This window comes from Electrona antarctica (assembly GCF_951216825.1).
Source record: "Electrona antarctica genome assembly, chromosome: 20".
Lineage (NCBI taxonomy): Eukaryota > Metazoa > Chordata > Actinopteri > Myctophiformes > Myctophidae > Electrona > Electrona antarctica.
The window spans coordinates 11,594,590-11,621,936 of record NC_136801.1 but is presented as its reverse complement, the minus strand read 5'-3'; the positions used below and the strand labels follow the sequence as shown (position 1 = coordinate 11,621,936).

The window sequence follows — 27,347 nt, the reverse complement described above, 5'->3', positions numbered from 1 at the left end:
CATGAATTCTACCAAGCCATCTGCAGTATCCATGTTTGGTAGCTGCAGGCACAGTGCCATGTGTGATATGGCACGTTCTAGATGATTTCCTGAAATGAGGCAAGGCCATGTAAAGAATGTACGGAAATGTTCTACGCCTGGTGCTGGCATGTGCCACTGACGCACCTGGGAGGGCAAACTAGAACCGGACGTTCAATGGAATGTACATTATGGAAGTCAATGAGAGCCAGGTGGACAAGCAATAAGCATATGAACAAACATTGTATTTAATGACTGTGACCTTTGTCAGATAATAAAAAAGACATCACAATTGGTTTTATTGGTTTTATTTTCATGTGAACAATATATATGTTTTCATTGTTTATTTTATTGAAGCATTTTATTGAAGTATGTTTACAGTGTACAGTAACGGTAACTGTTGTCGACGCAGGTTTGACCAGCACCTATGGAATATCTCTGTGGATTGGACTCAACAGTTTGGACTTTGAGAGTGGCTGGGAGTGGAGCAATGGAAACCCATTCAGATATTTAAACTGGGGGCCGGGTGAGTAAAGCACAATGACCCACATGTAACTCCATTGCATGCAAATACTGGAAACCAGGATGAAGCTGAATGAAATGTGTGTGTGTGTGTGTGTGTGTGTGTGTGTGTGTGTGTGTGTGTGTGTGTGTGTGTGTGTGTGTGTGTGTGTGTGTGTGTGTGTGTGTGTGTGCGTGCGTGCGTGCGTGCGTGCGTGCGTGCGTGCGTGCGTGCGTGCGTGCGTGCGTGCGTGCGTGCGTGCGTGCGTGCGTGCGTGCGTGCGTGCGTGCGTGCGTGCGTGCGTGCGTGCGTGCGTGCGTGCGTGCGTGTGCGTGTGTGTCATGCGTGTGTCCAAAAGGCCACCCCTCGTCGGAGCCTGGAAGCAACTGTGCAACCCTGAATGCTGGAAAAGCGTCAAAGTGGGAGAGCAGTCTCTGTGATAAGAAACTCGGTTACATATGTCGCAAAGGAAACTCCACCAGTCTGCCTCCTGCACCTCTAGGTAAACACCTGCCATTATTACCACTTCTGTTGTAGGATTCACAACATCTTAATGAACTTCATAGCATGGAAGGTTATAATCGTTTTGGATTTTTGTTTTCATTATAGTTTAGTTTTAGTTAGTTAAGGGGCCAAGCCCAAAGGGACTATTTTTTTCTTCTCCTTATCCGCCAAAAATAGCAATTCTGGCTCAACCGTGCAGTCGTTTTTTGCGAAACTTATAGCAATATGGTAGAGGGCTATGCCAAACGGTGACGATGCGAAGCCCACGACCATTGGCCAAAGGGTGGCGCTATAGCACTCAATTGAAAATGCAAACTTAGAACACGCATAGCTCATGAACTGTTTGACCGTCTTGAAACTTTGATACACATATCACACTCCTCATGTCGGACAAGTATTGTGCTCTTACTTTTGACCTCTGACCTTTAGATCACCCGCCATTTTGAATTATATGAAAAACAGTTCAAATCTATCTCCTCCCGGGATCTTTGATCAAAATGCACGAAACTTTCTTTTGAAAACTTTTAGTAAAGTAAATTCTGAATACCAGACTTTTACTTATATTTTAACTCAAGTAAAACATTTGATTACTTCTTCCACCACTGCCCTTAAGTGTCTTAACTCTCTCCCTCTGAGCAATTTCAACTACATCTCAAAACAATAATGGTATTAGTGGTGATGTTCTTCCCACTCTCTAAAAGGAAATAAACAAAGTTGACCAACAACGTGTCTCCATGTATTAAACTCTTTGATGATTATCTATCCATCCATAGGCAAAGACCAGCCCAGCTTCTGTCCCAATCACTGGGTCCCATATTCAGGCTACTGCTACAACCTGCAGCGTGACAAAATGGTGTGGCGGGATGCCCTGGCTGCCTGCCGCAAAGAAGGGGCAGACCTCGGCAGTATACACAGTGTAGAAGAGCAGAGCTTCATTATATCCCAGTCCGGATACCGTGAGTTCACAAGTCATGTTGCATATTCATTGCTATGTCTACGGGTACATTTTTACACTCTCAGAGCTTTGGATTTCCACACTGTATATTATTCAAATGTATGCTACACTTAACAAATTGAAATGGCAGTTAATCAAGTTAATCAATCAGAAACATTCTAGCATAATTTTCTGTGACATTCGACCCCCAGATTTGGCTCAAACAAGGGGTTAAATTAGTTCGAAAAGGAATGTGAATCCCTATACTCTCCTTCAAAATCGCTCTCAATCAGCACTTACAGGTGGCTGCAATTCGAAACTGGCCCCAGTAAAAAGTCAAAGCCTAACCCCCCGAACTGTTTATTGTAGCCTATACATATTATTCTTTGTTTTGATTAATTGAGTATGAAGGACCCCAATGGAAACAAGGCTTTCTTGGGTTTAAATCTTCTTATAGCATACCTTGTCTTATATATGTATTGTAGTCCACACTGGTAGGTTGTATTGTATATATAGATACTTAACCAAACATCCCTATTCTGGGCCTGTTCCGGCAAAAATAGCAATACAAGCACCGCGCTGTGAACTTGTACAGTAGAGCTGCTATTTTTTGATATTTAGTGTGTAGCAAAAACTGGAGGGGCATACTGTACGTATATAATAGAGCCCCATGTAACAAAGTCAAGTCTGCAATTGATCTGTTGTGTGTTGTTTGTCTCTGTGCCTGCAGTGCCAACAGACGTGCTATGGATTGGGTTTAACGATCAGAGGAACCAGATGCTATTTGAGTGGTCTGACCAGTCCCAGGTCACCTACACACAGTGGCAGACCGGAGAGCCGTCACATGCCATCAATCTCCAAGAAGACTGTGTCCTCATCAGAGGACAGGTATAGTAACAATAATCATTATAATATAAATCACTTGTTAAAACAATTCAATTCAAACTTTATTTCAGACACTCATAGAGTACAGTACATACAAAAAATAGACATCATACATACGGGCAGTGGCTCAGGAGGTAGAGCGGCCGCTTGGAAAACCGGAAGGTTCAATCGATGAAGGCTCTCCTAGAGTTACTGCCAAAGTGTCCTCGAGCAAGACGCTGAACCCCTAATTGCCCGATGAGCAGGTTGGTGCCTTGCAGGATGGTTTCCTCTGCCATCGGGGTGTGTGTGTGTGTGTGTGTGTGTGTGCGTGTGCGTGTGCGCGTGCGCGTGCATGTGTGCGCGTGTAATGCACAATCATTGTGAAAGCACTATTTTACCATTTACACAAATACATTTAACCGTTTAAAAAAACTATAAAATCATAAATAGAGGCCGACTCCCCTTTATTAAGTTACAAAGTGATCCTTAATACAATTTACGAAAAATAAATGTGCTTGTAAAATATAAAGTGCAAGCCTGAACTCTCTGGCTTACACTCCATCAGGTAACATCCTCAGATTAAAATTAAAATTACTAACTGTATTGCCAAGGAAAAGGCTAGCAGGTACTGTAGATCCTAGAACCTAGATGTGCACGCAAATAATAGCCTCCATTCAAATGTACTCAAAGTCAAATCTTTGGGTGAGATTACTTCTCATTGCTTATTGCTCTCCTGTTCCTTTTTGTTTATTTTGGGTGTGTGTGCGCTCAGATTTTGTATAACCTGCCTTTACAGGAGGGGAAGTGGGCAGATCACGGGTGTGAGAAGGAATATGGGTACATGTGCAAGAAGATGGCCTCCAATAAGCCAGGCGAGGGGTCCCAGGAGGATGTGAACCCAGGATGCAAGCTGGTGAGTCGTGCAGTTTTCCTTTTAAATCGGGGTGAAAGCACAGCAAAATTGATGACCAGAAACAAATGTATACTATTAAGTATGTATATTTTATAATGTATATTTTGGTAAAGGTATTCTTATTCTTGTCATCATTTAAAGGGCTGGAAGAGGTTTGGTTCCTATTGCTACCATGTTGGAGCTGAGACAAAAACCACTGGTGAGGCGAAGCAGACGTGCAAGGATGCTGGCGGTGACCTTCTGGATGTGTCTGACAGGTATGCCTGAAAATGTTTGGTGCGCATACCGTAATAAAGTTCCTGACTCCCTGCCCCTGTGGTTGTGGGTTCGAATCCACCGTGTCGGGTGTCTATGCGAACACAATTTGCCCATGTTTGGGGGAGGGTGGTGATTGTCATTGCACGTACTGACGTACTCCTACGGGCTAGGTCGGCAACTGTCAGCGGGGAGTGTTGGGCGGGAGGAGTAGGACAACGGCTCCATGTCCTCCCGGTGGGGGCTCCTCACTGGCAGGTGAGCCAGTAGGATACAACAGCAGAGACAACACAGAAATGTGTGTGGGGCGAAATCAATCGCAAGACATGGCCAAAGCATTTCCGGGGGTCGCCAGCCAAAAATGTTGAGAACTCTGAATAACAATAATTAAAATACTTTTTGAAAACCACTGTTCTAAACCAAATTTCTTTTAAACATTTTTTTTAAATATAAAGCTAAAATCTAAAATGACTTGTGGTTTTAAAGGTTAAAGGCCCTATGGAGCTTGATCCTAATTAGATGTGAATGTTCTGTTGTGTCTCTTTCGGTCAGACTATAAAAATGAGTATCCTCATGTTTTGAGAATTACATATTTTTCTGTCTGAATATTTATTATTTACTTTTTATGTTTTTTCATACTTCTTCATACAAGTGTCGAACAAAAGCAATAGCCGTTCTACAGTACAAGCTCAAAATGCTTTGCTTGTGAGCTTGTATAGATTTTCACTATTAACATTTATTTATTTATTTTTAAATAATAAAAAAGGAACAGTTTTGTATGTATAGTGACGATATGTTGGTGACTTAATACTGCTGTATGTGTCCTTCTACAGATATGAAAATGCCTTCTTGGTCAGTTTGGTGGGCCTGCGGCCAGAAAAGTATTTCTGGACAGGCCTTTCCAACACAGAAGACATACACACATTTGAGTGGACCACAGGAAGAGAAGTCAAGTTCACCCACTTCAATTTAGGAATGCCAGGTACAGTAGAATGTCACTTAAACTGTAGCCTACACTTCCTTTTTTTTATGTTTTTTTTTTTTTGTGGCTTTCGCCTTTATTTTATATTTTTATGGAGGGACAGACAGTAGGCTGACAGGAAATAGGGAGAGAGATGGGGGGAAGACATGCAGTAAAGGCCGTCGGGATCGGGAGTCGAACCCACGGCACACTGCCAGACTGGATTACCAGCCAAGGTGCCTGGACCGCTGAGCCACGGCCCAGGCCCTTCCTTTTTTTTGAATAGCCATTATCACATTTTATACCATGGCCATGGAAAACATTACTTTCCATGCCATTGTTAGACAGGCAGTATGAAGCAGTAGTCAAACGACTGCGGCCAGGCAAGGGGTCCTATACCACGGTATCAAGAGTAGCTCCACGAGGCTGAGGAACAGCTTTCACCCGGTTGCCGTCTGATGACAGGCGGTGTCGTCTGGCTGGTCTCAGACCTTGCTCTTCTTTGAATCTACCTGTGAATTATACCAGTTGGACTAGCTCTTCCATGAACCTACCTGTGTGGACTACTGTTTACCAGGGACAAGCTATAGGGACTTGACCTTTTCTTTGCCCTACCTCATGGACCCACTTGTGGACTATACCAGTACCAGTCTAACGTTTGTGGATTAAATTGGACATTTTGCACCTTAATTCCATGCACAACCCACTGACTGTTTTTTTATTTTATTCTAGCTAAGTCCATAGGTATACAGTGCACAGTATATATCTGCTGCTCACGCACCTTTATAACTTATCTCAGGTATTATGTAAATAGTATGTGGATTTTTCCATGTCTTGATCTTCCTTTCCCCCTCCCCCTTCTTCTTCTTCCCTTCTTTTTCTATGGAACTATACACAAAAAACAAACACATTTCGGCCACTCTTTCACTTTGTAAACCTGTGATGTTACTATAAATTCTGATTCCCGAAACCTTTGGACCACTGAACTCAGACCGCAGAACTTGTTTAATGTGCGCGCGTTTCATCTCGACCCAGTCGCAGTTTCAGAGATCAATGCATCTATGATTTTGTTTTCCCCTTGTCTCTATTTTGCTGTGCTTGAAAAAAGCCAGAAAACAAGGTTGCGTTGCTATGACAACTGGAGCGTACGCCGGCCTCTGGGACGTGGTGAGCTGCGACACCAAGCAGAAGTACATCTGCAAGAAGCGAGCCGACGGGGTGGTCACCACACTGGCCCCGCCCACCACTCCGCCACTCAGCTGCCCGTCTGGATGGTACTCGGCTGCCAAACGGAATGTCTGCTTCAAGGTACGAAGGACAAACTGAACTGCGGTCAGTTGGTTATATACACAAGGGCCTAGCATCTTGTTTGTGAATTGAAGCCGTATTAGGTAGTGACAGTTCATATGAATGGCTCATATGAATGGCCTGTCTGTAATTCAAGCAGATGGGTTTATGGACGAACTTTACATTTGATTTTATTACCTTAATAAACATTGTCATAACTAGAACTGCACTCTGTCGAGTGCCTACTTAGCACCTTGCTGGCAAGATGGCAGCGGTGTGCATAAGGTCAATAGCATTCTTTTCCGGTTCCAATTCGGACTGTAATTCTGCAAACTGTTAATAAATTCTTCAATCAATCAATCAATCAAACTGTCACGTCTCTAGATATAGAAAGATGGCGAATGTGAAATTGCTGTAAAATAGATTTAATCTATGGGCGTAACGCTGTCCATTCATTTGTTACGCTCTATTGTTATACAGTATGCCATAGTCACAGCAATTGCCTCTAGTAAAGTATATCTGTTCAACCCTTCAAATGGCCATAACACATGTCCTTATTGACATTCTGACAACACAAAAGTGTTGTGTCATGGAAGTGGTTGAATAACTAGCATCTGACTCAGCCGAACCTCATAACCCATATAATATTTTTGGGTCCTTGACATGAAATAGTTTGAGCACCACTGACATAGAAACATGTTCTCAGGTCTTAATGGCTTAATCATCACTGTATCTCTTAAACATTTTGCTCCCATCAATAAAGCTTTATAAAAGACAGAGTGACGGCAAGAAGACTTGGTCAGAGGCGCGGGATTTCTGCAAGGCCATCGGCGGCAACCTGGCCAGTATTCACAGCTCGCAGGACGTGGACAGCATTTCGTACGTTAACCTGACGACTAGCTAGCCAGTTGTGTAAAGTAACTAAGTACATTTACTCAAGTGCTGTACTTAAGTACAATTTTGAGTGGAGTATTCCCAATTTTCAATACTTTTACTTCTACTTGACTACATCTCTGAGGAAAATATTGTACTCCACTGCAATTATTTGAAAACAATTAATTATTTGGCGTTTCAACCATATACTGACATATCTAATAGTTGTTTAATTGCAAACAGACCACTAGGGGGCGAGTCAAATTAGTTTGCGATGATTTAAAAAAAAATTATAACGATACCTAACCATGCCAAAATTCAAAAAGTAGTTACCATGTGCATAATTGTTGTGATTTCTTTACATATTAAATCCCAGTTTCTAGGCATTTTAGCAAATTTTAGCCACTGTGGATGCCATCTTGAAAACGATGCCTTACTGGTTGTTTGGAAAATCTCTTTTATCAATTATTTTGGTTTTCAACCTACTAATATTTGAGTCTGTGCAAACAGACCACTAGGGGGCGTGCCCAAAGCTTTTTGAAAACCTTATACCCAACCTAACACTATGCCAAAATTAAAAAACTTGTCACCTAAAGCCAAATCTTTACAAGTTAGCCCCCTGCTATTAGGTTTTTATTACTAAACATACATTTACCACTTACAGTAACAAGTATCAGCCATTTGAAAATAGCAGATCGACAAGATCATAAAGTGAAATATCTCTGTAGGCCTAGGTATATTTAGGTACTGTTTTACTTTTACTCAAGTAAATTTTGATTACCGGACTCTAACAGAGTATTTGCTTAAAAACATACTTTTCCCACCACTGTGACTAATCTATGTACTGTATGTAATGGCAGGATTTCTATAATAATCTTCCACCACTGAAAAGGTCAATAACCTGTATATTCTCCTCCTGCCTTGGTCTGTGCAGGATTCATTCATCCAGTACGGCCTGGATTGGTCTCATGTTACAAGGAACCCATGGAACTTATGTTTGGTCAGATGGAACTGCTGTAAGAACACCCTCCTCCTCCTCCTCCTCCTCCTCCTCCTCCTTCTTCTTCTTCTTCTTCTTCTTCTTCTTCTTCTTCTTCTTCTTCTTCTTCTTCTTCTTCTTCTTCAGTTGACATTACTGCCGAACTCTACTCTCCCATCACTGCTTGTTACATTCCAAAATCACTTTCTGCCCAAGTCATTTTAAGTCATAGGCATTAGGCAATAAGGCAGGATGAATCAGCAGTGTTAGCAGAGTAGAGTTAATATAAATAAAGGCATCTAAATATTATTTGGCCAAATTCGTTTTTTCCTCATGATTGCCTAAGTCAGGGGTTCTCAACCCGTGGGTCGCGACCCCTCGGGGGGTCGCCAAATTATTTTAGGGGGTCCCCAAATTATTTAAAAAAAAAAAAAAAAAAAAAAAGATTTTGTTTTTTTAAAAAAAATTCACGATTTTTCAAAAATAGCAGACCTACAAGCTCGTAGCGCGCCACTCGGTGGCGCGCTATGAGCTTGTAGATCTGCTATTTTTAAATAGCTAAATTATAACAATGCTTAAAACACCAAAAGGGGTTCCCGCCCAAAATGGTTTAAGGTTATTGTAGCAGTCAATTTATATTGGGGGTCGGGAGGGGGCGGGGCGGGGGTCCCGAGACGTTGCCAAAGCATTTTCGGGGGTCCCCGGCCAAAAACGTTGAGAACCCCTGGCCTAAGTCAACTGGATGGCAAATAGTGATTTGTCATTTCTTTCCTGAAAACCTTAAATATATGACTTGGACAACTATGCTATGAGGCTTACTGTGACATGACATAATACTTCCAACATTCCCTGTAGTTTGGCTATGAAAACTGGGCCTTTGGGGAACCAAATAACCACAATGACGACGAGCACTGCGTGGAGCTAACTTATACGTACGGGTGGTCCTGGAACGATGTGCACTGTGAGTCCTACAAAGACTGGATCTGCCAGATACGCAAAGGTACTACTGCCCACAGCATTGGATTCCCACTTTGGTAGGAATGTTTCTGAACTGTGCACAGCCCTATAAGACACAGACGGGGTAGAAAAAAATGGTACCATATTATTATGAGCATAAGGGAGGACCAATTATATGAAATTAGTTGAAAATGGGTGACCCGTGACCGTCATCCTTTAATCTTATTCATATTGTTCTGCAATAACAAATAATTAAAGTTGTGGGCTGTCACTCAACCTTTTCCAACATGTTGCTTCCTATATTTCCAGGTGTAACGCCCAAACTTGAGCCTATCGAAGTTACCGAAGGTGAGTGCTATTTTTCTTTTCTTTCTTTTCTTTTTTTTTCATCTCTTACAACCCCTGCAAATTAAGCTGGAAACTCCATGTGTTTTGTTCCCTTTGTTTGCACTTTGCAGTCTAAGCCACTGCTTCCCAAACGTTTTAGCCCAAGACCCAAAAGAGAAATTTAATAGACGGTTGTCCGGAGTAGCAGATCTACAAGCTCACAACATGGTGCTTCGGTCCGCATTGAGCTAGTAGATTTGCTATTTTCACGACACTACCTCTTAAACACTTTTTAATTTGAATTATTTTATTAATGTATGAAATACTTTTAAAATATGCTGTATATAGTTTTAATGGAAGACACAAAAAAGGGGATATTTCCTTAGTTGCGACCCATACAAATAGGCTCATCTCATCTCACAGCCCCCTTTCCACGCCCCCTTCCGGTAGCTAGTGGTGTTATTTAACATTAGCATTTACATGTTTTTTTTTCGAGAGAATCTAAGTACATTTCCTAATGTAAAAATGTGACAGACCGATATTATTTTGAAGCAAACAAGATGGTAAATCAGCTCGAACAGATAGAACAAACCTTACCTTGAGAAAACAAAAGTTGTAGACTTCTTAAATGACCTCTGTTAACATGTAGTGTCTATGGAGTGACGTCACGCTATCACCACTAGCTCCGAAAGGGGGTGTGGAAAGGGGGCGGGGGAAATTCTGTGAGTAAAGGTGGCCTTACACTAGCCGATAATCGGGCATTTTTTGACGCTCGGGGGGTGCCCGACTCAATCGATCTGCTCGGGGCGCGATCGGGATCGACCCGATCAACATCAAGCATGTTTGATATTTGCTCTGCCCCGCTCCGATTATCCTGTAGTGTGTGGTGCTATCAGATTTCAGATTGAAAAGAATCGGCTAGTGTAAGGCCACCTATAGGCCTATTGGTCCCTGAACGAAACATGTGTCCAGGCCGAGACCCACTGTTTGGGAACTGTTTGGGTCTACTCTAAACCAGTGGTTTTCAACCAATGTCCATTATTTATTCAGCATTTGAGCCTCTCAAACCCAAAACTTTATATTTTGTTGTCATTGGATAAGATGTTGTCCACATTTCCATGCTTTTTCCATGCTGATGTGCTACCATAGGAGAGATAACAGGCAAACGTTGAGCAAAATATTATTACTTCATTCTACATTCTCTAATTCTGTAGACTTCTTGTAAATTAAGTTGTTTAACAATAATTTAACTCTTGAGAGCGTAAAATGAAACCAAAGAGTCCATTTGGTTTCATTTTACACTCAAAAGATTTAACAGGTCTAAACTTTAGAGCTGTTCTGTTGTTCCTGTTGCAGTGTACAACACCACTCAAGATGGCTGGCTCATATACAACGACACACAGTATTTTATCAACTCAGACAACCTGGCAATGGACGAGGCACGAGCCTTTTGTAAAGCCAACCATGCCGACCTAGCAGTCATCACGGCAGAGAGCGAGAGGAGATTCCTATGGAGACAGGTGAGGCAAAGACCAGCCCAGAGAGTTGAGTAGAAATCACATTGCATGTTGTTGCTGTCGAGGTAGAAACCTCTTTAATATCTCCATATTTAAACTTTTTGTGTTTTTACCTAAATTAATGCCCTACTTGATCATACAAAACTCAAAAAAATACTAAAGCAAACATATGAGACTGCATCCCCCAAAAGGAAATACATGTTTTTAATTTAGCAGGGATTCAATGACCAGTCATAAGAGGCTAGGGATCGAGGCCCGGGATCAAACCCATAACATTGTGGTCGAAAGGCAAACGCTCTACCGACTATTTATAGACCAGGGTATGCGCATGCATAAAGTGAGTGGCAATCGAGTGATAAAGTGTGTGGCAAAGTGACCTTAATGTCATTTAACGTCATTTTGCAATCAGATAGGACCAGCAATCAGTCAAGGCCAGAAAGTTGTTTTTTTGCCACTCAGTAGGCATTCCCGCATAACTTGATGATAACTTAAAGGTATATTCAGTGATTTGACTTAATTCAAATATCACTTATTTTTTCTTTTTTTCTGGATAATTCTCTCTACTATAGAGTGTGCTGACCATATAAGGAGTTCCTCCCTGTCCCCAGTGAGCCCCTGGGGTCAAAAAACCCTAGTTTCAGTTTTGGTGGCGGGTGGCAAAGCCTTCATCCAATCAGGATGAGAGGGGCCTTCCTCCAATCATGATCGAGTGGGGGCGGGCCTTGGTGCACATGCTGTTGGCCTGTTGCACTTCCCCCCACTGTAGAGCGTGCATGTGCACATTTTGTTACCGGGGCGGACTGGGTGGTTTTCCAAATCACCCAAATCACTGAATGCTCCTTTAACCTAAACTATAATTTTTGTTCCCACAGATATCAAGAGGCCAAGAAGGACAATACTACATTGGCATGACGATAAATTTGGATAAATCATTTAGGTAAATCAAACCACATTTTGTATAATGCTGTGAGATTGTTAAACAGGGAATTATTGACTTTTTGGTTCTTTTTTAGTTTTGTTTCATATTTTCCCAGTTCAGTTTGAACTGGGAAAATCTGCTTTCTGCTACAATGCTCCAGTTTAATGGAACAATCTACAACTCTTGTTAAAAAGTAATGTCCCATGCCGTGGACAATTTAATAACCTGCTCTCAAATCTCCTTATACCTCACTATGTAACTCTGTTAACTCACTAGCTTTATGTTTTGGTCTTATTTGTTGTTTCTGTATGTGTCTTATTCAATCACCAGATTTTAACCACTTTAGCCAATATTTGATACTTTGGCTATTAAAACATAACAGATATACAGTACATGCACAACATGTTTTGAAATGGGGGTCCGCGGCCAAATACATATCATTTTGTGGGTCTTTGACATGAAAATGTTTGAGCACCACATACTTTTTTCAGAAAACTGATTTACAAGATTTGTAGAATTGGCCTCAGGTTTTAATGGGTATTTGGTGTGTGCGTGTGTGTGTGTGTGTGTGTGTGTGCGTGCGTGCGTGCGTGCGTACGTGCGTGCGTGCGTGCGTGCGTGCGTGCGTGCGTGCGTGCGTGCGTGCGTGCGTGCGTGCGTGCGTGCGTGCGTGCGTACGTGCGTACGTGCGTGCGTGCTTTCATTACATTTTCAGCTGGATGGATGGTAGCCCTGTCACGTACACTGCATGGGAACGGAATGAGCCGAACTTTGCCAACAATGAAGAGAACTGCGTGACCCTCTACAAGAACATGGGTTAGTTCAAGAGAGATTAGACGTTTGCAAACGGGTTGTAGTGAAAATTGCTACAACCCGCACAACGTGTAGCTTCGCACCGCATTGTGAGCTTGTAGAGCATGTATTTATGGGAAAAGTTGCATAGTGCAGTTTAAAATACCTGTATATATATTTGCACATATCCATATATTTGTTCAAAATAAAGGTCTTATTTAAAATGTTATAATTGTTTATAGTTGATAAAACGTTGTGATGCTTTTGTTTAATTTTTTTTAAATCTTTTGAAATTATATATATATATATATATTTATATATGGAATGTAGGAAACGGAAATTTACTCGCGACCCATACAAATTGGTGATCATCAGTGATGAAAGAAATACTCACTCACTTTCAAGTTTTCTAAATGTATTGAAATCTTTTGAAAATAGCAGATCAACAAGCTCACAATGTGACACGTTGATGTGAGCTTGTAGATCGGCTATTTTCAAACAGCCAAAGTATAGTCCAGTATAGGGCCGAAGAGGTTAATGTTTCGTATTTAATAATAAAAATCTGCAAATTAACTAGTAACTATAATTATATAAAGTACCGGCATTCAAATAATTGTAAAAAGTACAATATTTGCCTCTGACATGTAGTGTATAGAAGTAAAAGTATAGAAAATTGGGAATACTCCAGTAAAGTTAAAAAAAAAGAAAAGAAAAAACAGTACTTGAGTAAATACTGTATACTTAGTTACTTTCCGCCACTGCTAACTCTATACTTGGTTACTTGGTATTAGTAAAGTGACCAACTTTCATTAATTTTCTTGTGACTTTGTAGGGTACTGGAATGACATTAATTGTGGCATAGAGCTTCCTTCCATTTGTAAGAGAAGTGTATCTTTTATCAACACGACCATGGAACCCACCACGGTGCCCAAGGGAGGATGTGCCCCAGAATGGACTTCTTTTCAAGGAAAGGTAATGAATATATATATATGTAACTTCATTAATACATTTTAATTTTGTCCAATCTGTATAGTAGACACAATATACCATTAGGCTGGTTGTATTTGGTCTCTCTGCTCTTCTATTGAGACATTTAGATTGTGTCAAAGCTCATGTCTTACGGAGATATGTGTGTGGCTGGCTGGGTGGGTGGGTGGCTGGGTGGGTGCCTGCCTGGCTGGGTATGAGCACGAAAACATCATGGTTGTTTTTCACCACCTGTGCTCAACCTAACGCACACACAAACACACACGCAACTGTATATATGATGATTTCGGGTGTGCCAGTACAGTACAGTGACAGTACAATACAGTACAGTAGAGGGTACAGTAGAGGGACCGGCACACGGTAACTGTCATTTCTCAACCGTTTCGGACGTGGGGCGGCACGCCGGAACCGGCCCGGCACCCTGGGTGTGTTCCTATGGGTCTGGAACTCAAACACAAACATTAAACACCATTAACAATAAAGAGACAATATGACGTAAATTACACATTATGACGTAAATGTTCCCTTCATTGTCAATGCGTTTACAACATTGAACTAAAGACAAACATTAAACCTGTGTATAGGAGGTGCTGGCGCCCCTCAAAAACACAAATAAAAAGTATGTCATGACATCACAGGTTAATCTCTATTCCTTGAGCTTTTGGTCCTGTGGCTCCCTGGCTATGATGTGAAACAGTTGTTTATAAGAAGTGGCTTTAGCGTTAGCTGCATAATCGTTTGTAGTCTCACTAGTCACTACATTCTGCCACATTACAACCATAACTAACCTGGACATGGATGCAGTTAGGTTATGAGGCCCCTCACCTCCTGTGTTATTCCAACGTGCAGCAGCATTAACATGTCATGTTTACACAGTGCTACACATTTGTTTCGGGGACCAACAAGAAGAACTGGCAGGAAGGCAGGACCCACTGCATCAACCAGGGAGGAAATATGGTCTCCGTCCTCAGTGAGAGAGAGCAGGGTGAGTGATAAACATACTCTACCACCATGCTGTTCAAATCAACTGGTCGGTTATACTGTAGGTATAGGGTGCTTTTCTTAAAATAATTGTTAAATAACTCTCTATATATTCTAATATGCTCATTGCTACTGTATACTGTATAGCATTTGTTAAGTAACAGGAGTCTCCATGTCTCTCCAGCTCTTTAATAAACAGAAAATGCATTTTCAGGTCGGGAATCGGGATACCAATTTATTCTATTACTCTGAGTCTGTAAGGAGGCAGATTAAAATTAATGAACAGACTACACTGGAACTGAAACACGATATAAATGAAGTTGATAAATGTACTCTCTGGTTGAAAGTTTGTCACATTACCTGAAAATGTATTTTCTTTTTATTAAAGAGGTGGACTGAAGGGGAGACCCCTGCTGTGACTGAGCTTTAACCTTTTAACCAAAAAACATCACTTACCCTAACTTTAACTTTTTCAACTGCAAGAAAGTACTAGGTAATATTTAGCATTCCGGTGACCTCATACCACTATTATTGTTGCCAGACCTTCAACACAAACTAACTGTGTTGAAGGTCTGGCAAAAAGAATAGTTTCTATTCTGAGTGAACTGCTGATTAAGAAAGGTTCGGTAAAATTAAAAATGAGTACCTATAGACTTTGTCCTTTTTGCCAGCGTTCCTAACGACACAAATGCTGACGTATCCTGAAGACATGTGGATCGGCATGAATGACGTCAACTGGGAGATGCGCTTCTTGTGGACAGAAGGCAGAGGGGTTTCCTACACCAACTGGGCCAAAGGACACCCCGTATCAGTGCCCGACGGACGTTATTCCTTTATGGATGAGGTAGAGAGAGCACGCACCACACGTGCATATTTCACAGATGAACTGCACAGCTGCTCTACATTATTTACTTGTAGGCTACTGCATAGTTGATACTGTATCGAGCAGGGCAGCATTGATACCCGTATAAAATTAGTTATTATTTAGTTGTTGTTGTTATTAGTTATTGGGCATACTAGCTCTATATGAGTCGACATTCCCCAGACCATGACCTCTCATCCTGTCTGACAGGTGTTTGACTGTGTGATCATGGTGGGCAGCTCCCCCAAACAGATTGGCTTCTGGAAGGTGGAGGACTGTGGCGCCAGTCGTGGCTTCATCTGTAAAAGGAACATTGGTAAAGAAGCTGTTAGCTACATCGGTGGTTATCAAACAATTTTCATGTCAAGACCAGAATTTACATGTATTCGACCACAGACCTCCATCAGAAAATGTGCCAGCCAGGGACCCCCATACAAGATGGGTGTTGAACGTTTCAGAATTGTTCACGATTGTTTGAAAGTACCAGATCTACTGTGTAAGCTCAGTACGCATTGCGAGGTAGAACGATTGAGCTTGTCAATCGGCTATGTTTGGCAAAGAGATGTGGTGTAGATCAATACAGTGCAACTCAGGTTAGTTTTTATTATCAGAATCAGAAAGTTTTACTTGACACTACTAAGAGGCGAAATGCAATTTTGTACAGTGCACACCAATGACAATAGTGATCGTAAAAAATAAATAAGATAAGAATTAGAGCAGTGGTTTCCAATCACTGGGTCGGGACCCATGTTTTTTGTTTGGGGTGTGGACCCATTTTCATGGGGCGAAGGTTTTTGTATCCCACATACCGGTATATATATTTTTAGAGGGAGAGACACCTTAATGTCACTTTTGGGTCTCGAGCTAAAATGTGTGGGAACCACTGAATTTGATGGTTTAAAACTTTAAAGTGTTTCAGATTTACTTGTACGTGACCCGATGGATGATTATGTTTCATTCCCTCCGGCTACAGACTCTCAGATCGCTGTCCCGGCCACCACCGTCTCGTCCAAAACCTTCTACAAGCTGGGCAACGACTCCTTCAAGCTCGTGAAGGAGAAGATGAGGTGGGACGAGGCGCGGCGGCAGTGCCAGGCAGATGACGCTGAGCTGGCCAGCATCCTCAACCCCATCACCCAGGCCTACATCACCCTGCAGATGAGCAAGCACAACCAGCCCGTGTGGATCGGCCTCAACAACAACGAGGTGAGGAAGGAACCCAAAAACGAACCAAATCATGTGTCTGAAATGAATGAAATCATCTCTGTCTTAACACTTTTAAGAACCTGAGGCCGATTCTACAAAATAATTCCTTCTAAATCAATTGCCAAGTGGCCAAGGAGGACCCCACAAAATCTATGTATTTACGGACCCCCATCTGAAAATGTTTTGTGCCAGGGACCTCCAGAAGAGAAGATTTCAAAGTTTTTAAATTATTCAACATTTTTCAATTACTTTCCAGATTTTTCACGTAAAATCTAAAATGACACAGATGCTTTCCCGGTCTAAATGGGCTAAAGGACCACTCCACCCATTTTCAACCTATCTTCATATAATTCGTCCTCGTCAGTCGTCACCAATCCTCATTAAAAATTATGGTATCAGTTTTTGTCTACTCGGGCTGAGGCTGTGGACAGTTCAGAATCCCGCCTAACAGTGACATCATCGATGGGGGAATCCAAGCTAATAGAAACTGCAGGCTGGAAAGTTAGCATGCCTTTAATAGAAGCCATTGTTCTCGGATTAATACAAAATACAATGAAACATTTGAAATCTTGTTTCAAATGACCAAACCTGCCTACCGATGATGTCAGTGGTAGGCAGGTTTTGGTAGTGTCCACAGCCCTCCTCAGAGATATAGACAAAAATGGTACCATTATGCACATTTGTTTTAAGATTATATGATATACATATATAATATATACATATATTAGATATATATTATCTTAGTATACCAATTATATTAAGATACATTGAAAATAGGTGAGCCAATAATGTGATGACGGTGTGGCTGGTCAGTAGGAGACTCAATTGAGTGAGTCCGCTGTTCATCAAATTATTGGCTCAGGAATGCGACAAAAAAACAAATCTCTTTGAATTCAAGGGTTCATGGGGTGTGTGCTTGATGCAGAATTGTGAAATCAGCCGCCAACGGCCAGAAATATGGGGAGGGGATGGGCAGTACCCCTCCCCTAGCTGGATGGGGTTTTATTTATTTTACATGAGTTGGGCGTTGTCATATTCTACTACAGCCTGAAAACCCATATTGGCAGCCTCGGTAGCATGGCTCGTTAGTCAATAGACTTCGAATCCACACCTCCTGGGTTTGAATCGTGCTTACACCACTATTGTTGTGCCAACCTCTAACGGAAGTTTTAGGCTGTGATGGAGTCCGACATACCAACGGGGCCGGTTAAGACTCACCCGTGGCTTCCCAATGAGGTAGAGGTAGGGTTACTTAGTGTTAGTAATGTCCGACATACATTGCTATTTATCACCCTGTATTTCTATCAGAAATGCATGAATCAGATGGTATTTTATTTCTGTCAGAAAGGCACTAACCAGACTGGTAATTCTGTCAGAAAGGCAGTCATTCTGTCAGAAAGACACCCGTGGCTTCCGTGTTCGGTGCCACTCAAAGTGGGGGAAGCCTCGCCCCTACTATGTCTGGCAGATAAAGTTGGCGGCTGATTTCACCCTTCTGCGTAATTGTTCGAAAATAAGTAATTTTCTGGGTGAACTATACTCCTTTCAGAACACATCAGTTCAGAGTGACGTGCCAGTCGTACTGTAGTTCACGGCAGTCTTGCCATTTCTAGACTCCCTTCTATGCCGTGCCGCCGTGCCGCCATGCTTCCATTAACATCACCATGTGTCCTTGTCCACAGACCGAGGGACGATTCAAGTGGGTCGACAACTGGCCTCTGTCCTACACGAAGTGGGGTCCGAACGAGCCTAAAAACAACTTCGGCTGTGTATATATGGATGTGGATAGAATGTGGAAAACGGAGAAATGCAGCAATACATATTACTCGCTGTGTAAAAGGTCGCCAGGTGAGACAATCTTTCATGCTCCTCACCATTTCGGAGTTCACTCGATCACTATAGTTGTAGAAGTGCCATTTGTACATCACATTTGTGGTAGTACCATTTTGCTCCATCCTCGATGACGATTTAGAAAATAAACACAATGCGGCTCTTTTCAGGCAAGATATAGTCTGGTACAGTAAGCCACTGGTTCCTAAACAATGGTTCGGGACCCAAAAAAATGCATATTTTCTTTGTTTAAAGGAGCATTCAGTGATTTGGGTGATTTGGAAAACCACCCAGGCTGCCCCGGTAACAAAATGTGCACATGCACACGCTCTACAGTGGGGGGAAGTGCAACAGGCCAACAGCATGTGCACCAAGGCCCGCCCCCAGTCGATCATGATTGGAGGAAGGCCCCTCTCATCCTGATTGGATGAAGGCTTTGCCACCCGCCACAAACTGAAACTAGGGTTTTTTGACCCCAGGGGCTCACTGGGGACAGGGAGGAACTCCTTATATGGTCAGCACACTCTATAGTAGGGAGGATTATCCAGAAAAAAAGAAAAAATAAGTGATATTTGAATTAAGTAAAATAACTGAATATACCTTTAAGTAGTGAAAATAGCCAATCTACGAGCTTGGTTATAGCTTGGCTATAGCTTGGCTATTTTCACTAGTATGTGTCCTAAATTTTCTCTTTTGGGCCTCAAGCTAAGCTTGTTCTACAAAATACTACAGTTGAGTGCATGTTTTTTGGAACCATTTTGGTTTTAAGCTGTAGTCTCCTCTCTCTTTTTACAGATATAGCCCCCACGGACCCCCCGCAGCTCCCTGGCATCTGTCCAGAACCAAAGAAGAGAAAAACCTGGATACCGTTCAGGGGTCATTGTTATTCCTTCGTCAACTCTGTGGTGGACAACTGGGCCCACGCCACAGTGGAATGTATGAGAATGGGTAAGACTTTAAATTGTTTCCATTTTAATGCTGCTTTTTATATTATGTTTGCCTTCATAGTCTTAGGAGTTGGGTGGGGGGGCGTATTGGAATAGAAGTCACAGCTAAGAGAGGATTAATAATAATAATAATAATAATAATAATAAAAATTCACTTTTTATACACTTTAAATACACTTTATTTCCATGACATGAAATGCAGCTCAAACTGCTTAACAGAGCAAAACAAAAAAATAATAATAAAACATCCCACGTGGTCTACCAGAATCAGAATAGGGTCGACGTGGTGTCTTCCACAGACTATTCAAGTACTCTACCAAAGTTCTATAGGCTTATTATCCCGCCCTCAATGTCTTCACATATTGTACAGTTAATATAAAACACATTATTCAGGCACATTTCAGCCAACTCTTTTAAGTAGCTCTGCACTTTAAAGGTATATTCAGTGATTTGACTTAATTCAAATATCACTTATTTTTTCTTTTTTTCTGGATAATTCTCTCTACTATAGAGTGTGCTGACCATATAAGGAGTTCCTCCCTGTCCCCAGTGAGCCCCTGGGGTCAAAAAACCCTAGTTTCAGTTTTGGTGGCGGGTGGCAAAGCCTTCATCCAATCAGGATGAGAGGGGCCTTCCTCCAATCATGATCGAGTGGGGGCGGGCCTTGGTGCACATGCTGTTGGCCTGTTGCACTTCCCCCCACTGTAGAGCGTGCATGTGCACATTTTGTTACCGGGGCGGACTGGGTGGTTTTCCAAATCACACAAATCACTGAATCCTCCTTTAACTTGTTGATGGAATTTGTATGTGTGCCTACTAGATCAGTGGTTCTCAAACGTTTGAATTTCAAGGACACCCTTAACTCTGATGGTAAACTGCATGGTATCGGTATATACTTTCTGTGTCCCATAAGGAGCGACTCTGGTGAGCATTCTGGACCCTGTGGAGGGTCGGTTCATACAACAGAAGCTGGAGCTTCTACAGGACGGTGCCAAGTCCTTCTGGACCGGCCTGTACAAGAGCCATGAAGGTGAGCGTGATGTTGACTTTGGTCTCCAACTCCTGGCCAGTGTTAATTTTGAGAGCAATTTAATTTAGTTTTTATTAGTCATATGAAATGTTTTAGTTTTAGTCTAGCTTTAGTCAACATTTTAGTCTAATTTAATGTCTTTTAGTTCTGGATCTCTTCTCCACTAGTCCCTCCTCAACATTTTAGTCTAGTTTTTATTTGTTGACAACATTGTTAGTATATTTGTATTACAATTCAATAATGACCACTTATAGAGAATGAATGAGTCATCCTGACAGTTAACCTCTGACCACTTATTTGCAGATAAATGGATGTGGATTGATAACAGCGCGGTGGACTATACCGACTGGAAAACAGGGATGCCAAAATTGTCCGAGTCAAACTCCTGTGTAGAAGTAATTTCTGACAGCGGTAAATGGAGCACAAACAGCTGCAATAGGTACAAGTCTTACATCTGCAAGACTCCCAAAAGTAAGTTCAACTCATCATCAGGTTTGCTTTAAAGATGGAGTGCCGTGATTTTTGTAATTTTTCTGTCTTGCATGTGTCTATGGAGTTAACATTACTCTAATAGACCCCCAGGTGTGGTTATAATATTCAAATATGTCTTCCCTGTATATTTTTGGTTTCTTCCTGAAAGCTGAAAGTCTTTGAGTCAAAATCCCCAATCGAAATAACACCATTTTAGTGACATCATAACCCTAACCCCTCCCCTAACCCCTCCCACATTATCATACAAGAACAGCTGTGGGCGAGTCTTAAGTTCAGGTGGGTGGTGCTAAGGTAAAAACCAGGTATACTTAATAAACTGGTGGGTGTGGCCACATAAAAACGTAATTTTAACACTTTCTGTACACTTTTTTTAAATAAATCTTCCTCCTAGTATAATCATGGTACCCGATCATGTTTTGGTGGGGGGAAAAATCATGGCACTCCATCTTTAATTAAATGTCAATGGTTATCATTATTATCATTAACGGATAGTTTATATTGCCATTATCCATCCGTTATTTACGCTACTTACAATATTGGTTATGCTTGCTTTGCAGTTATTGTACCAACGGAAAAGCCTCCAATTACTGGTAAGCTACAGAATTGTATTTGAATAAATGCCATTTGATTAAATTCATAATTGGAATTTTTTTTTTATCCTAACCACACTGTGCAAATATATGAAGGTTCAAGTATTACAGTATTGCATGCACTCTCCCATCTTAAGGAGTAAAAGAGTAAAAGTATTTTTGTAGTTACTTTTCACCACTGTTCGTAAGACTGTTATTTTGTCCCGTTTAGCCCTCATAGTGGAGGAGGCTCCCCACGGGAACGCCGGCGTCGTCATAGCCGTGGTCCTGGTCATCATGGCTGTGGTCGGACTGGGAGGCTTCCTGCTCCGCAAGAGGATACCCAAAATACCCACCCCGGTCCTGGGAGAGTGCACCTTTGACAACAGCCTGTACTTCAACAACCCCATCCGCTCCGCCGTCGACACCAAGGGACTGGTCGCCAACATAGAACAGAACGAACAGTCTTAATTAAGCCTCGGTTATACTTAAGTTGCGTGTCGGTGTTGTGCTCAGCCTGAGATCAATACCGTACATTTCCGGGTGTTCTGATCCGGTCAGGAGCGGAAATAACTTGCGTCATGTATGTTGTAGTCACTGGTTGTAGTTGTAGTTACCCGAAATAATTCCCTGCGATCAAAAGAATGCATAATTTCCCTTGAATAACCCTTGATTCAGTCAGTGTAGTTTAGCTTATAGGAATAATTTGTTTGGTATATCCATCTTCTATACCAACTAGTAGCGACTGGCGAGACTAGTAGTTACAAAAAAAGACCAAAACCGGAAAACCGGAGCCAGCAACCGGAACCACTGTATTTTTATTTCTTTATTTTTTCAGTGTCCGTGGCCTTGACCGGATCACACGGGTTTGGAACGAATACCAGGCTTTCCTTCGAGGTGGAAAGTCAGGTGACGCAAGGTTAGCAAATAGCAGATCTACAAGCTCACAACACATCTGTGAGCTTGTGTATATCTGCTATTTACTGCATGAAACTAAGTATATATCAGGCGTTGATGGCGAGTTCTCTGGCTTTGGGTACATGAACACTTATAGAGTTGCTTAAAATAATGTGGGGGGTTCTGTGAGAGAAACAAAAACACACACATATAATGTGATTTCCAATCATCAAGTAGTTAATATGGTATGATTATGGTGGATCTATGTTCATTCTTATGCAGCACTGTTCCAAAAACGATAATGATTGTTTTAATTTGTGATAATGTGAACTGTTGAAAATTATTTCTGAGCTTTATGACAAATGCGGTTTACTGGTTTACATAGTATGTGTATAGATTTTTTACGTCCATTTAACCAGTTAAGCCCTATATAATTCCAATCAGGTGGACCGATCTCATTATCCCATGCAGTTAGGATGATTCATGACTCGACTCCTCATAAATGTTTTTTTTTTCTATTGTTTTTGTGTTAGATGTTTTTGCTTATGACATTGTAAATACAGGAGATACTTTAATAAAACATAAATACACACAGGTAAATTCTGTCCGTTTCCTTTCACCCCCAACAGACTACTTATATTTATTTCCACAACATGCAGATCATTTAATTACAAAAGGCAGCAGGTAATAGATTATAATGAAATCACCTTGCCTCCCCAGACAGTGCCCCCCCCAGTGTCCCCCCAGTGCCTCCCCAGACAGTGCCCCCCCCAGTGCCCCCCCAGTGTCCCCCCAGTGCCTCCCCAGACAGTGCCCCCCCAGTGTCCCCCAGTGCCTCCCCAGACAGTGCCCCCCCAGTGTCCCCCAGTGCCTCCCCAGACAGTGCCCCCCCAGTGTCCCCCAAGTGCTTCCCAGACAGTGCCCCCCCAGGGCCCCCCAGTGTACACCCAGTGCCCCCCCCCCCCCCCCCCAGTGCTGGGGAGGCACTGGGGGGACAAGTTGCTTCAGTCAGTATTTAGATATGTGATATTCATTTTAGCTGCCCCGCCCCCTTCCTATACAAACCCATTATAACTTAAAACTCCATTTTAACCATGATAGATTCATCGAAAACACCCAACCTATTTTCTGTTGACTGATAATGTCCTTCTAACACGTGAGGGGGCCGTGGATTGTCATTTACTGTTTTAATTTATTTTTAATAATTATTTTTGATTTTGTGAGGAGGAGCTGGGCAACTGGAGCTGCAGGGCAGCAGGAGGTTCTCTACCAAAATAATTATTAAAAATAAATGAAAACAGTAAATGACAAACCACGGCCTCCTCACGTATTAGAAGGACATTATCAGTCAACAGAAAATATCACTGTTTGGACACCAAGGGCACGCCTCCCCAGGCCTAATTGAATGATGGAGAGCAGGCCTGGGTGATTGGGGAGCGGCATGCACCTGGTGGACAAACGTTTTTTACCAGACAGACAACACAGAAGAGACAATGCCAGAAGGAGCTGTTTGAATGTAATGTACTATATAGGCTACTGCACTTTTATGGAAGTAAATGCAAATCAAAACGACATTCAAACTGTGGACATTGATTCCTTTATTCTGCGTACATCCAAAGTCTCTGGGTGCATCAGTGGGTTTTGTTGGCTAAGGTGGAAATATTTGGAACCATAATAGTAAAAACCTGTCCTATTGGATTTAGATGTTGGAATATTGGTTTTCAAAGTAACAAGGAGGACTCGAACCACGAATTGGACATTCTGGGACAACAAGGGAACACAAGTGGACGCAACAGCAACAAAGGCTCCTCTTTTAGTAGCCTGGTATGTAGTGGACACAGAATTTAAAAGCTGTATAGGAAAACAGCAATAACACATGTGCAGGGACACATTAGCACATTCCACACCAAGGCAGGGGACACGAAGCAAGAGGTGTCACTGACACCAAATGTGCCATTAGACACCACACCGGGCCCAGGAAACAAAATAAGAAAATGACAGGGACACCTTCAAATATAAATGTTACTTATATTAGAAGAGCCTGGCTGATTTCTTTTTTAATGAAAACAGGAGAAACTCAAATAACAAAAAAAGATATAGTTTTAAAGATTTTTAAACATTTGATAGCTACAGTAGCTTATGTTGCGACCTTCGGTTGCGACATGTGTAAGTACATTGCACTGAAGTCCCCCAGTCCCCCCAGTGCCCCCCCAGTGTCCCCCCAGACAGTGCCCCCCCAAGTTCCCCCCCAGTGTCCCCCGCTGCCTGCAGATGTGACTTATATGCCTTGGAATGTGTTCTGTGGGCAGCATTCAATTTCATTGCCCCCCCAGACAGTGCCCCCCCAAGTGCCTCCCCAAGTGCCCCCTTCAAGTGCCCCCCCAGTGTCCCCCCAGTGCCTCCCCAGACAGTGACCCCCCAAGTGACCTCCAAGTGCCTCCCCAAGTGCCCCCCTTCAAGTGCCCCCCCAGTGTCCCCCCAGTGCCTCCCCAGACAGTGCCCCCCCAGTGCCTCCCCAGACAGTGCCTCCCCAGTGCCTCCCCAGACAGTGCCCCCCCAAGTGCACCTCCAGTGTCCCCCAGTGCCTCCCCAGACAGTTCCCCCCAGTGCCTTCCAAGTGTCCCCTCAGTTCCCCCCCAGTGTCCCCCCAGTGTCTCCCCAGACAGTGCCCCCCCAGTGTCCCCCCCAGTGCCTCCCCAGACAGTGCCCCCCCAGTATCCCCCCAGTGCCTCCCCAGACAGTGCCCCCCCCCCCCCAGTATCCCCCCAGTGCCTCCCCAGACAATGCCCCCCCAGTGCCTCCCCAGACAGTGCCCCCCCAGTATCCCCCCAGTGCCTCCCCAGACAGTTCCCCCCCCAGTGTCCCCCCAGTGCCTCCCCAGACAGTGCCCCCCCAGTATCCCCCCAGTGCCTCCCCAGACAGTTCCCCCCCAGTGTCCCCCCAGTGCCTCCCCAGACAGTGTCCCCCCAGTGCCTCCCCAGACAGTGCCCCCCCCCCCCCCCCCCCCCCCCCCCAGTCATAGAGCTACATAATGAAGCCTGTTTGAAGCACCCTCGTATACAATATGAGACGGACCGATAAAGTGTCCCGTAGACGGACAAAGTCACATTAATGTCACCATTGCCATGGCTACTATGAAGAGCCAAACACAGCTGGCGTGGAATGTCCTTAGTGCCTTTATTTTTGTTCTCCGGCACAAAGGAAACACAGAGCCTCCTCCAGACTGAGCTACCTAATGTAGTCCAACCTGTCAACAGGTCTCCTCCTGGGCTATTTGTAATGCGGGAGCTGGCAAAAACTCAGATTAGCTACAACGTGACACACACATAAAAGTGTTATTTTAACCCTGAGAGTTTAGTATGTAGATTTTTACAATCGAGTTTTGCACGTTTGTAAAGCCCTCGTGGCAACATGATGCATTGATGATGCATTGATGATGCACATACAGTATGTTATAATCTGCTTATAACTGCTTATAACCCTCTTTATGTTTGGCTGCACTTGGGTTTTGCACTCTGATAGCACAAGCTCGTTTTGAGCTTGTATAGATGTGCTGAAAAAGGTAGTTGACGAACACTTTTCATCATCGTTTTAGTCGACGAAATCAACACTGCTGTTGTCGAACTACATCACCTCCTCCTCCAGCTCCTAGCCCCCGCCCCCCCACCCCCAACCCGACCACCATACCAGCCATAATGAGGCAGCTTTCCTTTCCCCATGGCAACCTCAGGCCTGACCGTTGCAGGTATAATCCTCTGCAGCTTGCACAACTCTTTACTTGTCACAAGAGGGTTTTAAACCAATAGCCCATGTGCACACTCCCTAAACAAGCCCTGCTGTGAGTCTCGTTCCAGCAGACGTGGGAAAACAAGCATAACAACACGCCAACTGAGAGGTGCGGAAGGGATCAGCTGGTAGGTACTGTATAAGCCTTGTTTCATCTGCCATGCTTTAAGTTTCCTAAAGTGAACAGTTTGTTGTTTTCTTAGCACTGGTGCCACTCTGACATGCAAGGTTGCCCACTGTGGGAGGATGCTAGAAAGTTTTGTGCAAACAACTCTCATCTCTAGGGACGTTGCCATGGGTGCACTTGTACATTTGATCTGTGATGATGAGTCAGAGATTATACAATATACTTGAGATATTCTGGACAATTCAGAATGCTATAGTGATACAAGCTCACACATCACATTGGTGACATCGCAACGTTGCTTATCATGGTTTTGTCCGGAAACGGACTCACTTGTTTTAGTTTTTTAGTTTTTACTTTTAGGGAATCGCAGTATAGGCCTACTTCACAAAAAAATGTCTACCTCCTCACCTATGACCAATAATAGCCATTGGATGCTCTATGCTTCATAGAATTCTGGACCAGTAGCCTAATTCAGATCAGAATATTTGTTTTTGATTGAATCTGAATTGAGTTAAATTAATTTAGTGACATTTAGTTTTGCTCTTTTGCAGTTCAGCTTGTATATGGCACAAATTCACAATAGGCATTCTGTCATTTCATACGCACACAACACAAAACAATAATTCCTCATAGAACGAGAAGCTCCCCCTTCGCGGCTCAACTTTGTCCCCCTCTCCCTGCCCCTGTGCTCTCTCACTTGCCTGCGCTAATCTTTTTGTTGTGGACCGAGGGGCCCAGTGCTTTGGCTGACCATCGCAGCACTATGGGGTTCTAGTTCAAGCCCGAAGGATACCCACCGAGCCCTCCCGCCACCCTCCACCCGATTAGGCAGTCCTCCCTCTTGCCGGAACACATCGCGTATTCATCCTCGGCGACTGGCTCGGAATTTGCTTTCTCTTTGGCTCCTTTTTAGCTCTGCTGTGTTCACTTGTCCCCTTGTTCTCTCCCACATCGTCGTTGCTTATACCGATCTGTCAAGCCCTCAGCCAGCTGCCCCAGGAGTGTCAGGGAGTTGAGGAGGGGGTCCC

At 43.0% G+C, this 27,347-nt stretch overlaps 1 protein-coding gene across 1 annotated transcript in view; it reads left to right on the top strand.

Moving 5' to 3' along the window:
• The window catches only part of mrc1a (mannose receptor, C type 1a), a 37,082-nt gene extending 14,996 nt beyond the window's left edge, over window positions 1-22,086 (top strand). The window contains 26 exon segments of the mRNA XM_079489310.1: window positions 431-544; window positions 879-1,022; window positions 1,804-1,980; window positions 2,689-2,846; window positions 3,622-3,738; window positions 3,880-3,995; window positions 4,827-4,975; window positions 6,063-6,262; window positions 7,005-7,120; window positions 8,049-8,130; window positions 8,949-9,093; window positions 9,360-9,398; window positions 10,734-10,897; window positions 11,767-11,831; window positions 12,529-12,629; window positions 13,438-13,577; window positions 14,469-14,577; window positions 15,245-15,417; window positions 15,646-15,751; window positions 16,409-16,641; window positions 18,324-18,489; window positions 19,267-19,419; window positions 20,332-20,448; window positions 20,752-20,919; window positions 21,498-21,530; window positions 21,742-22,086. Of these exon segments, the coding sequence (XP_079345436.1) occupies window positions 431-544; window positions 879-1,022; window positions 1,804-1,980; window positions 2,689-2,846; window positions 3,622-3,738; window positions 3,880-3,995; window positions 4,827-4,975; window positions 6,063-6,262; window positions 7,005-7,120; window positions 8,049-8,130; window positions 8,949-9,093; window positions 9,360-9,398; window positions 10,734-10,897; window positions 11,767-11,831; window positions 12,529-12,629; window positions 13,438-13,577; window positions 14,469-14,577; window positions 15,245-15,417; window positions 15,646-15,751; window positions 16,409-16,641; window positions 18,324-18,489; window positions 19,267-19,419; window positions 20,332-20,448; window positions 20,752-20,919; window positions 21,498-21,530; window positions 21,742-21,980 (3,524 nt within the window). The 3' untranslated portion in view covers window positions 21,981-22,086.
• The last annotated feature ends 5,261 nt before the right edge of the window (window positions 22,087-27,347 follow it).